Source organism: Doryrhamphus excisus, linkage group LG18 (genome assembly GCF_037039965.1).
Source record: "Doryrhamphus excisus strain RoL-2023G ecotype Guam linkage group LG18, RoL_Dexc_Guam_v1.1, whole genome shotgun sequence".
NCBI lineage: Eukaryota > Metazoa > Chordata > Actinopteri > Syngnathiformes > Syngnathidae > Doryrhamphus > Doryrhamphus excisus.
Window position 1 is genome coordinate 15105917 of NC_136374.1, and position 12790 is coordinate 15118706.

At 40.5% G+C, this 12790-nt stretch overlaps 1 protein-coding gene across 1 annotated transcript in view; it reads right to left on the minus strand.

The window, feature by feature from the left end:
• stab1 (stabilin 1) overlaps positions 1-9119 on the minus strand; it is a 34113-nt gene extending 24994 nt beyond the window's left edge. Inside the window, exons 1-20 of the mRNA XM_078798479.1 lie at positions 8545-9119; positions 7315-7436; positions 7118-7233; positions 6953-7038; positions 5110-5179; positions 4936-5031; positions 4299-4412; positions 3944-4131; positions 3747-3883; positions 2589-2716; positions 2436-2512; positions 2236-2355; positions 1915-2052; positions 1763-1834; positions 1534-1647; positions 1373-1426; positions 555-635; positions 321-479; positions 178-240; positions 10-102 (exon numbers count right to left, since the gene is read on the minus strand). Coding sequence (XP_078654605.1) covers positions 10-102; positions 178-240; positions 321-479; positions 555-635; positions 1373-1426; positions 1534-1647; positions 1763-1834; positions 1915-2052; positions 2236-2355; positions 2436-2512; positions 2589-2716; positions 3747-3883; positions 3944-4131; positions 4299-4412; positions 4936-5031; positions 5110-5179; positions 6953-7038; positions 7118-7233; positions 7315-7436; positions 8545-8595 — 2079 coding nt within the window. The 5' untranslated portion in view covers positions 8596-9119. The remainder of the gene's footprint in view (positions 1-9; positions 103-177; positions 241-320; positions 480-554; positions 636-1372; positions 1427-1533; positions 1648-1762; positions 1835-1914; positions 2053-2235; positions 2356-2435; positions 2513-2588; positions 2717-3746; positions 3884-3943; positions 4132-4298; positions 4413-4935; positions 5032-5109; positions 5180-6952; positions 7039-7117; positions 7234-7314; positions 7437-8544) is intronic.
• Between the last annotated feature and the right edge of the window lie 3671 nt (positions 9120-12790).

Below are 12790 nucleotides of genomic sequence, written 5' to 3' on the forward strand. Positions count from 1 at the left end.
TTGTCTCACCTGCTTGGTGACGTTGCAGTACTTAGCGCAACCTTTACTCCCAAACAGCCTCCGATGAGAAATCGTGTAATCACAGCCTATCTGGTGACTGCTCTGGAGAGAGAGCAACAATGAACACATTATTAACAAAATAAACATTTATTATCGTATAATGAAAGTACATTTTACCAATTCAGTGCTGCCTTCAGGACAGGACGTCTCGTAGAGGTAACTGCAGTGAGTACACGGACCCTGAAAGCACACACGTGTCACAGTAGCGCACACAAAGTATCTTTATTAATTATCTTCAGTATTAACGTGTTTGTGCACACCATAGTGATCTTGCTCTCTGTGATGTCACAGCGATGAGGCAAAATGGGAAGGATGGAGGGCGGGTACAGCAGACCGTCGATCAGATGGATGAGACCGTTGAACGCCCTGTTGTCGTTGCTGATCACGCGGACGCCCTTGTCACCCAACACAATGTCACCCTGAGGGGAGAAGAGGGTGACGTCACGCTTGTGTACACTCGCAGACCATGCCGGGATCCAATCAGAGAGACTTACATCAGGAGACGTGGAAATTTTCAACATCTGATTGGCCATCGTCTCAATGCGAGGAAGAGCTACCAGGTCGTCAGATGTCAGCTGTGGACACAGAATAAAATAAAATATCTACTATTTGTAGGTCCAAGCTAGAGCTGATAAGCTCCACTTCCCCGTGGGCAGCCGACCCTTCTGAGGAAGATCATAGTTGAAACCTGTCACGGTAAATCCCCCCCCAATAACCTTCAAAATATTATCTGAATATAAGAAAGCTGTACATATATTCAATAAAAAGACAAAACAAACCTATTCAAGCTACTCAGAGGAAACAAAATATCAATGTTTTAACATAATTTTAGGTTTTAACATCCATCCATTTTCTGTACCGCTTAGCCTCACGAGGGTCACAGGTATGCTGGAGCCTATCCCAGCTGTATTCAGGGGAGAGGCAGGGTACACCCTGTACTGGTGGCCAGCCAATCACAGGGCACATATAGATAAACAACCATTCACACTCACATTCATACCTATGGACAATTTGGAGTCGCCAATTAACCTAGCATGTTTTTGGAATGTGGGAGAAAACCGGAGAACCCGGAGAAAACCCACGCACGCACGGGGAGAACATGCAAACTCCACACAGAGATGCCCAAGCGGGGAAGTTTTAACATAATTAATTAAATATTTTAGTACCACCTTTAACATTTATTTTAGCCATCCCTACAATAACCATAACATTTAATTAAATAGTCTTATATTAGTGTATTACTAAATATCATTACCTTTAGCTCCCAACAGAAAAGAAAATAATGTATTTACAACCCCAAAGGGGTACTTACTATAGCCTTGGAGAAAATGTGGTGTTTGAGAAGTTCTTGAAGTTTATGTTTGGCCTAAGAAACCAAAAAAAAAGAGAAGAATGAAAGAGAAGCTAAATGACAGCTAACAAGTCTAATGAATGTGTGATGATGTCATAGCATCAAAAAAGTTTTTTTTTTACGTGATTGAGCATGAAGAGAATGCTCCCATCTCGGGCTTTGTCCACGGCCTCATTGGAGGGGATGAACACCGTCAAAGGTCCTGGTCCACTCAGAGGGAGCAGAGCCCCACAGTTCTGCACACAAGATTACAAACACCACATCCCACATCGTTAGTTATCTTTATTTCTTTACTAAGGTGTACCTTTCCCCATGTGGGAAGGACAAGAAGCCTCCCAATGAGACACTCACATCAACGAGAGACAGGAAGCGATTGAACATTGGTTCCTTTCTAACAATCTCACCGATGGTCATGTCTGCATTCTGCACAAAAGAACCATGACATTAAGTAGCCTCAGATGGAAGAATGTGAATTATTATTTACGTATATGCGGTGGCCTCACAATGACTCTTGAGGTAGGCTTTGCAGGAGGCAGGCTCTTGATTGGCAGGTCAATGATGTGGATGATCCCATTGGCTGCTGGCAAGTCCGCCTGGATGACCGTGTACAGCTGCTTGGGATCATCTAGCAGAATAAACCTCTACATAGAAGCCAAAAATAGCAACATTATCAATGGAACAAGCAGTAAACAGGCTCATTTGACAATATATTTAGTAGTGTAGAAAAGTAGACAATATATCTATCACATTGGGAATGCACTAATAAATTATAATATTTTTCTGTGCAGCATTATAGCCTTCTAACAGTACACCAGAGTCCATACCTTGTTGTCTTTGCTCCTCATCCTGGCCCCTCCGTACATGTTGAAATCTCGGCCCTCCATGTCCTTGAGGATGTGCTGACCCATAATGAGGTAGTTGTGACACATCTCTTCACTGACAGACTAGACAAAGTGAAAGTAGGAGTACTATTAAGACTTGTAAAAGCGGTAGCGGTTTAAGAGAGCAAAGAGCAACCGCTTACAGTCAGTGGAGTTTTGAGCAGGGGGACAAAAACAGTGAATGGTCCATTGTGACTTAGCAGCTGTGAGCAGCCTTTCTCTGAAACACAAACACATATGATAAACACAAAACTGGATCACTAGAAATAGAAATATTTTTTTTTAGATGACTTTACCAAACAGGTTGACGGCTCCTGTGAGCTTTCCTCTGTGGTTTCCGCTTCTGTCCAACTCCCACAGCTGCTCCATCAGGGTGCCATAGCAACGGCGGCCATCGCTGATCTCACCTGGCTGGCACACACACCTGAGAAGAGCAGGAGAAGCAAACTAAACACAAGTGACACAATTTTGAGATGCAGTCTTTGTTTTGTTTTGACTGTTAAAGGCTAAAGCCATCAAAAGCGGCATTTTTTTGTCCTGAAATTTGCTGCAGCAATATGTCTCATTTGTTTATTTATTTATGGCACACTTGAAAAGCGGTAAACTAGTTTGTGTTCTGTTTACACATAAATTACACACTTGGCATGCAATCCATGATTGAAAAAGGTACGCATTGGCACAAAATGACCACACTCCCGCACGACTTACAGTATTTACACCTCAAGTACTGTTTACGTCTAGTACAGGACAATACTACGTCATGATGCTACCAAAATTACTGGAGAATTCAACCAAATTCTGGTGGAAAATTAACCCATTTATGGCGCAGAGGCATCGTCTGCATTGTTTGCACATTGGGTGCAGACCGTTCACATTGCATTCATGACTATAGTTCACAGAAACACAAATTTAAAATATTTCAAAATTTGTTCATGAACAATTTACTAATTGGCACGCAAAAATATGTTCCACTGTGGGGATCAAGTGCATGCAAGTGCAAAAGAGGCTTAACAATAGTTGTATGTGGTGTGTTTTTATGAAATACTTTGTTCTAAACCAGTTTTTGTACACCATATTGAGAGGAATATCAGACATTTCTATTTTTTTTTTATCTTGTTTTGATATCAGTGATATAACTGTCATGTTACAATATTTTTTTCAAATTACTTCAACTGCATTTTTTACTTCAACTGCTACCCTTCCTGGTCAAGGAAGGGTAGCAAACCTCCCAGACCCAATTCAGAATGGCAGAAAACACCACTTTTTCCCGTAAGGTCAATTTTCTGCATTTTTGATGTTACTTGGCGTCTCGCATGTGTAAATCTCAAAATATCAAATATTTTTGTCTAACAATTTGGGTGTACATGGTTGTTATTGGACACGGACAACATGTTTCTTGTGCTTGAGATGACAACAAAAAAGAAGGTGCCTAGAGAAGTGTATATGTGTCTGACCTGGCTTTTCCATCCAGTTCAGTTTGACAGATTGCTGAAGAGTGACAGGTGTCCGCTGAGCATGCCGAGACCAGCTGGCAACCTGACCGAGTGTCACCCCCTACTGGAGACATGCCGGACATGCACTCGCATTGAGCCTAAAAGAGACAGGAAATGATTTGCCTTTTTGTCGTCAACATCCTGTGAAGCGCCCTCACCTTGTTGGGTCCTTTAAAGACGCAGACAGTGGAGTTGAAGGGACACCCTCCATTGTTAACTGAGCAAGGGTTCTTGGGTACGCAGATTCTGCCGTCACCCTCAAAGCCTGGCTTACATGCACAGCTGACCTTTGACCCCTGGGAGGAGCATTGCGCATTCACATCGCAGCTGCTGGAGACGCACACACCTGAGGAGAAAGCATGCACTTTCATTTTGGTTTGAATTTAGTATGAACAATGTTTGATGTACCTGCGGTGTTGGATCTCATTAGATGTTAGATGCTAATGTTTTATAAAACAGAAACGTAAAAAGATTGCAAAAATCCAAAGTTACAGTTTTGAGTCGTGAGTTTACTTGCGCATTTGTTCTGTTGTGTCTTCTTGTATCCCGGCAAGCATTCGCAGGTGGCGGCGTCTCCCTCACCTTTACAGTACGAGTAAGGACTGCAAGAACTGCACCTGTTACTCACTGAACGCAACATAAAAAAACACAATTAATAAAATGCCTTTTTTTCCATGTGTTAATTTTGTTATACTCCTGCAATACAAACACTTGAATTTGATGACTGAGTCCCTCAGTAGTATTGCTCCTGAATACTCTTACAACACGGGGCTGTGGTTACAGTGTGAAAGTTTGAGGGTAAATTATCACCAAAACAAATATGTCTAGATTAGAAAATTGATTCACTGTATTTTTTTATCATTCATTATCTATACTGCTTATCCTCACAAGGGTTGCGGGCGTGCTGGAGCCTATCCCAGCTGTCTTCGGGCGAGAGGCGGGGTACACCCTGGACTGGTGGCCAGCCAATCACAGGGCACATATAGACAAACAACCATTCACACTCACATTCATACCTATGGACAATTTGGAGTCGCCAATTAACCTAGCATGTGGGAGGAAACGCGAGCAGGGAATCTAACCCGGGTCTCCTAGATGTGCGGCTTAACCACCAAATTCTAATCAGAAACAAAAGAACTGAAATGCTCACCTTGGTTACAACGCTTCCCCGTGTATGGCGGCTGACACAAGCATTGTCCACTGCCATCTGGACCTTGGTCACACAATCCGTGGACACAGTCACACACTGCAGTAGACAGCACCAACATGAGTGGAAAATATTCTCTCGACACCATTTATTCCCCAACATGCAGCATGGTGTTACCTTGATCGCACTTTTTCCCAAAAGTATTATCTATGCTGCACTCCTGGCAGGCAAAGCCACTGAATCCATCCTGAAGAGAAAAGATTATCGATTAAGACAAGATATCCCACACACGTCAGATGTGACTTTGGAAAACAGTGGTCAACATTTTTGCCCCGATGATTGCATGAAGGGCTAAAACTCAAACCCAACTTTAGGTTGTGGGCCGAAATGGACATTACCCCCCACCCACATGGATATAGTTTTTTACATTGGAGTAGGGAAAATGTGCATTTTTTTGTTTCCATTCGTTCTTGCTTGAAATGTATTATTTCGAACAATCCACAGATATGACTATGGTTGTTGGTTTCAATAAAGTGATTGTTGATCTACCACCTCTTTATCATTCAAACTCCATTATTTTATTCATTCATTCATTTTCTACCCCTTTTCCTCACGAGGGTCGCAGGGGGTGCTGGAGCCTATCCCAGCTGTCTTTGGGCGAGAGGCAGGGCACACTCTGGACTGGTGGCCAGCCAATCACAGGGCACATATAGACAAACAACCATTCACACTAACATTCATACCTATGGACAATTTGGAGTCGACAATAAACCTAGCATGTTTTTGGAATGTGGGAGGAAACCGGAGAAACCGGAGAAAACCCACGCATGCAAACTCCACACAGAGATGGCCGAGGGTGGAATTGAACCCTGGTCTCCTGGCTGTGAGGTCTGCGCGCTAACCACTCGACCGCCGTGCCACCTCCATTATTTTATATCAACACAAAAACATCACAATCTGTGAGAATAGTTTGCATCTTTAGAACCGGCAAAATATGCTTTGCTGTAGTTAAAATGATCACTTATGCCTCTTTAAAAGGGCAACTGCACTGTTTTTGGAATTTTTGCCCATCATTCATAACACTTATGTGAAACATAACATGTTTCTTTCCATTTTCTGTGCAGTATAGTGCGAGAAAACAAGTTTATCTGATGGGAAATACCTATTTTGACGCTAAAAACAGTGTTACATTTACATACCTGATGTGTATATTAATCAAGCTACAGCGATATTATTATTGTAGCAGCTAACGTGAAAAACTATTTTTATCACGCGGACTAACACGACGTGAAATTAACCGCTAGACTCGGCGTCATTCACAGAAGGAATAGTAGATACCTAAGTCTCCATTTCGCTACAAAGACTAAAAAAGATGCTGGTTTTCTGTCTGCATTTTTTTTTACCTGAGGACTGAAGCACACGTCTTCATCTGCATCGTAAGTGTTGTTGTAGCTGTTGTTGACAGAGCTAGCATAAATGTGTGTTTCAATGCGCCTTATTAAAGTCACTGTTAAAATCAGTGAACTGTATAGGAACTATATATAAGTACCTTTTTTGTTTTGTTTTATATAAGTGCCTTTAAAAAACTCATTCAGTTTTAACACCTCATTTCAGGTCATATTAGGTATTCTGAGTATTCTAGCGTTTGGTTAGATGTCGTATGTCGTTTGTTGACAGAGCTAGCATAAATATGTGTATCAATGCGCCTCAAAAAAAAGTTTTGGTGGTTTTAAATCATCAAAAGATGAACAAATAGAATCATCATTCTAACTTATAAAGAGGTACAAGTGAAATTATAATGTACTGTGATGTTTTAAGTAATATTGTAGCATTAAGTACAACAATAAGTTATTAAAGTAACTGTTAAAAACCAGTGAACTGTGTAGGAAACATATGTAAGTGCCTTAAAAAAAACCCTCCTCATTTTAGGTCATATTCGGTATTCTGAGTATTCTAATGTTTGGTTAGATGTCCTATGGGTAAACAATACAGATACAGTATGACAATACAGTATACTGACATCACAAACACAGGTCCCGTTGCCGAGGTCTCCATCCATGCATGTTCCATGGAAGTTACAGGTCTTCCCTGACCAGCTAGGACATGCTAAGGACAGAGAGATACGTAGGTGATCATCAGCTCAGACAGTAGCTACACTTATTTCAAATGTAAGTTCATTTCTTACAGAGGCAAAGCGGTCCCCAGTGCTGTGGACAACACTGCGGTTGCATGGAACTCTTCACACAAAGTTGCTGACATCCTTCTAGCACCATCTCCCTTCCGCCGATCTGCACCACATAGCTGCAGAGAGAACCGGGTGAAGGAGACACTGTTTCAGTCACACCGTTGTGGCAAACACCGGCTCTCCTTGAAGACTCATACCTGCAGTTGGTGGTGCTACTCTTACTGAAGCCACGCGGGCAGCCGCTGGAGGCCAAGGCGCAGGACGTACAGGAAGTGTGCATGTTGACCGTGTGTGAGATGTCGCAGCGACCAGGAGGAGTCTGAACCAGGAGGAGGTTGTTAAAATGACAATATGATGCAGGAGCAAGAACATGACAAGACACCCAGAACAGCATTGTCACCACAGGAGAACAGACAACAATGGACACAGTCACACACTACAGTAGACAGTACCAGCATGAGTGGAAATATTCTAATATTCCAATAATAAAACAAAATTACGAGATAAGAAAGCTGAAATTATGAGATAAAAAGTCAAAATTACGAGATAGAAAGTGGAAGAAAGTCAAAATTACGAGATAGAAAGTCGAAATCACGAGATAAAAAGTCGAAATTACAAGATAAATAGTAAAAATTTTGAGATAAAAAGTCAAAATTACGAGATAAAAAGTCGAAATTACGAGATAGAAAGTCGAAATTACGAGATAGAAAGTTGAAATTACTAGTTAAGAAAGGTGAAATTACGAGATAAAAAGTCAAAATTACGAGATTAAAAGTCAAAATTTTGAGATAAGAAAGTCTTATCTCAAAATTTTGTAATTTTGACTTTCTTATTTCGTAATTTTGACTTTTTATCTCGTAATTTCTACTTTTTATCTCGTAATTTCAACTTTCTATCTCGTAATTTTGACTTACCATTGGGATAATTTTTTTTTCAGTGGCAAATTATTGGAGGAATCGTTGCATTTGTTTCATCTCACTGTTTATCTATGAGAGTAGTATGACAAAAATGTTTTATGAAAGACTACTTTCATTTTCTTATTGTTTTTTCTAACTTTTTTTGATGTCTTAAAGAAAATTTGAAGACGATAAGACTATACGTATATCTTATGCTTATAATTCCACATGGAATTTTATCTGTAAAAGTGTTTTACAAATTACAAATTTGACAAATTTAAGACACCCAGAATGTACATGAATAACGGTGATATACAATATGTTGACTTGTGTTTGCTTGGCATCATGGGAGTTCTCTGGATCACGGCATGTGAAAACGTCCGAATGGTCACCGTTGAGTGATGGGTCTGTCTCTTAATATAAGAAGTTATTTCTATTTAGTTTTTTCCTGTTAAAAATCAAAGAAGTCCGAGTAATAATGTCATTATTATGATAATGTAGTGTGTAAGCGTGTTGTTTGGTGTGTGTTACCTGTTGTAGTGAAGTCTCCAGGCAGACAAGCAGCAGTAGTAGTAGCAGCATGGTTCACTGTCACATCCAGAGGACAAATGAAAACACAAAGCCTCCTCAGCACAAATCAGTCAGAAGACAAGCTGATTCATTTAGCTAGGAGGGTTGAACACAAAAAACAACTATGTTAGTAAAAAAAAACAAAAAACAATGAAGTTGTTTGGCTATATTGCGATAAAAGTGCCAAAGTGTGAGAGCAGTGCAGCGAGGCAGAGAGAAGCTGCTGCCGTCATGCCCTTTCCTTTCTAATCAAGGAAGAGAGGAAAAAAAGCACAACAACAGAGTGTGGCAGCATAAAGAACCTCCCAGCAGAGATCTTCTCCTCCTCTTCCTCTGGCCGCTGCCCTGCACCGGGACCACCACTGACCCCCACGGCTCTTAGGCCTTTTCTGACATTAAGACATTACAAAGCAGACAACAATACTAGCAGCATATGTCGTCATTAGCGTTGTGAATAATATTGCATTAATGTTGAAAAGCTACTGAAATAACAATAAAATTGAATCAAAACATGATTACAAACAGGACATCATAGGGGCTAAGATAGCAAAAATGTGTATAATAACTTTGATGATGATATTGAGCCTCGTGTTCCTGTTAGCTTGGGCTAGCTAATGTGGCTAAAACACTGACCTTGCTGACCAAGTTAGTGAAATTGACCCGAATGGTTTAAAAACTTACAAAGTAATTAGTATTTTACTTTTTTTGGTGACGTTTTTTAGCAAATAAATGGAATAGATAAATAGAAATAAATGGAATATGAACTGAAACGATTGTGTCATGTTCCATTTAGCTAGGGCTAGCTAATGTGGCTAAAACACTGACCTGGCTGACCAAGTTAGTGAAATTGACCCGAAAGGTTTAAAAACTTACTAAGTAATAAGTATTTTACATTTTTGGCGATGTTTGTAGCAAATAAATTGAATAGATAAATAGAAATAAATGGAATATGAACTGAAACAATTGTGTCATGTTCCATTTAGCTAGGGCTAGCTAATGTGGCTAAAACACTGACCTGGCTGACCAAGTTAGTGACATTGACTTTACAGGTTTAAAAACTTACTAAGTAATTAGTACTTACATTTTTTGGTGACAGTTGTAGCAAATAAATGGAATAGATGAATAGAGATTAATAGAATATGAACTGAAATGATTGTGTCATGTTCCACTTAGCTAGGGCTAGCTAATGTGGCTAACAGTGACCTGGCTAAAGTTAGCTGTCATCAGTCATCACAGTCTTGTTTCATGGATTTGTCTAAAATGTTATTAAATTACATAACATTCCCAGTCATAAGTTTGGACACGAGAAAATGTATACTTATTGTTTGTTATACTTAAATGTTTCAGATCATCAAACAAATTAAAATGTTAGTCAATGACAACACAACTGAACATGAAATTGAGTTTTTAAATGAAACCTTTTAAGGTAGAAAAAAAAAAAAAACTTACATGGCCCTGTGTGAAACAGTCATCGCCCCCTGTGTTGCCCACCCCCAGAAAGAAAGACTAGAAATTTTTTTACAGCCATTTCTAAAGCATCGGGACTCCTGCAAACCACAGTGAGAGCTATTATCCACAAATGGCAAAAATGAGGAACATTGGTGAACCTCCCAAGTGCAGTGACGACTCATCCAAAAGGTCACAAAAGAGGTCACAACAACACAAAAGAACCGCAAGCCTTGCTTCCCTCAGTTAAGGTCAGTGTCCATGACTCAACCGTAAAGACACTGCGCAAAAACGAGAGTTCCAAGACAAAAACCACAACTGAAGAAAAATAACGTTAAGTCTGGTCTCAATTTTGCCAGAAAACATCTTGATGATCCCCAATAACTTTGGGAAAATACTGATGTTGAACATCATACCAGCATTAAAATATGGTGGTGGTAGTGTGATGGTCAAGCAAGTCCATCTCTAAATGGCTGAAAAACAAAACTAGATAAACTTAGCCATCATTTGCTTCTTATTGTCTTTGAATAGACCTTGTGATGTTATAGCCCAATTGAACAGAAGAACGTAATAATGGATGGAATACAAACATGTAATTTAATAACGCTCACATGTGAGCATAGAAGGTAAGGCGAAAAGAGGTGAAAAGAGAGATTGTGAGAAAAACTTCTTTTCCTGTCAGGAAGTTTAGGGCGGATTTCCCTTCACGGTGGTCCCAGCGGGCCGCTGAAATTGGGACGGATTTCCTCGTCAGCTGACACAACTGGAACTCCTGTTTCGGCTAAGCAAAAAAGAAACAAGTGTGGAAGCACTTTCTCGTCTGTTTTAAAGGAGTTTTAACTTCACCAGCAGCAGTGACAGAGAGGGGGGGTCAAAGGTCACACGGGACAATGGCAGGAAGCAGGCAAGTGCTGACAGTAAATAGTTGAAATACCTTCCTACCTTACTGAGCTTCATAACAAGTAGTATCATATAGTGTCATCACTTTGGACCAATTGTGGACGTGTTGCTGATCATAGGTCATCAATAATTCCTAATCAGGATTTTTGGAAGACCAGCTTCCTAGAGAAGACTTAAGACTAAAAGACTAAAAGACTAAAAGACTAAAAGACTTAAGACTAAATCTTATTGGTTGAGGAATCAAACCTTTCAACCTTACAACCTTAACATTTGTCTGACCTGAACACATCAACATCATATATGTATCTCCAACTCACAAACACGTCTCTAGTCAGTGACATTACATTAGTGAAAAAATTCTCCTCCCATTCCATGTGGAAGTGGTAAGTTTTATGGCTTCTGTAGTTTAAAAAAAAAACAAGGTTAAACTGGTTAGTTCACAGGCTCGCTAGCTGGCAGCCGTCTGGAGCAATGTGGACTAAACGATAAATAACAGGTGTTCGTATGTGACTATAGGGGTGTTATTTCCCGTCTACAGGGCTCTAATGTTTCAAAACATATTAAGAAAGTCATAAACAGGTTTTCTATGCGCTAACTTTGCTAACATTTAATGTTTTATTTCTTAACATTGAATCCTACATTGCAGATATTTATTTTACGTGGCCGGGTCTTTTATACTGTACACTCAAAAGTGAATTAAAAGACGTGATGTCTTCGAACACAACCCCTCATTGGTCAAAGTGGAATACATACTTTGTCTCAATAGATTTGAGACCAAAGGTGGCTGTCAATATTTTTGAATTTCCATTTATGATCTTTGACCGTTCTAGTCTAGTTACTTAGTAATCTAGTTACTGATGTAGTCCTGTTGTCCCCCCCCCCCGACTTCCCCCTCCTCCCTCTTGTCTTCTTTTCTATCCCCTCCTGCTCCGGTCAGGTTGCTCGAGACCCAAGTTCAATGCCACCCTTGGCCATCTCTGTGTTTGCATGTTCTCCCCGTGCATGCGTGGGTTTTCTCCGGGTACTCCGGTTTCCTCCCACATTCCAAAAACATGCTAGGTTAATTAGCGACTCCAAATTGTCCATAGGTATGAATGTGAGTGTGAATGGTTGTTTGTCTATATGTGCCCTGTGATTGGCTGGCCACCAGTCCAGGGTGAAAAACCACCTCTCGCCCAAAGACAGCTGGGATAGAATGAATGATGGCCACAGTTTGACCCTGGAACAGATGATTACTATTTTCATTATTTCATATGGGGAAATTGTATCTTAAATCCCAACAAATCTGGGGTTTACAAGCTAATGTATTTTTGTATTAAAACATTACTTGGGCGGTGTGGGGCTAACGCTGCCTCTCAGCAGGCTTCTGGAGGTTATAAGGAGACGTTGACCATTCACTGAAGACAACACCACCTCTAATGTATGGCTTTCTGGTGTCCCAGAAAGATGGTCTCTGGGTGAATCTTTTGTTTTGAGTGTCAGCCTTCATCAAACGTGTCATTATGCCTTATCTGACCCTGCAGGCGACCGTTGGTGTGATAAAAGTTCTATCAGAGGTTCGTGGTGCCTTGAGGCTGCCTGATCAACCACAAGAAACGCAAGTACAGCGATACACGCTTGACACCTCGATAACGTATCACTGGCCTGTTGCATAACGGTATCCACATACAAAGACCATGAAAAAGTTATGAAAACATGAATTAGAGGGGGCTGAAGGTAGCAAGGGGGCCCCGGTTACCATTTTACCCTCACAAATGGTTCCATCAGCACTCTGAGCTCATAAACAGCCGAAGTGACAGGAAAAAGCAAAAGGAAAAGAGGATTTACAACCATTAGTGTTTTCTACCCTCCAATCAAAAAG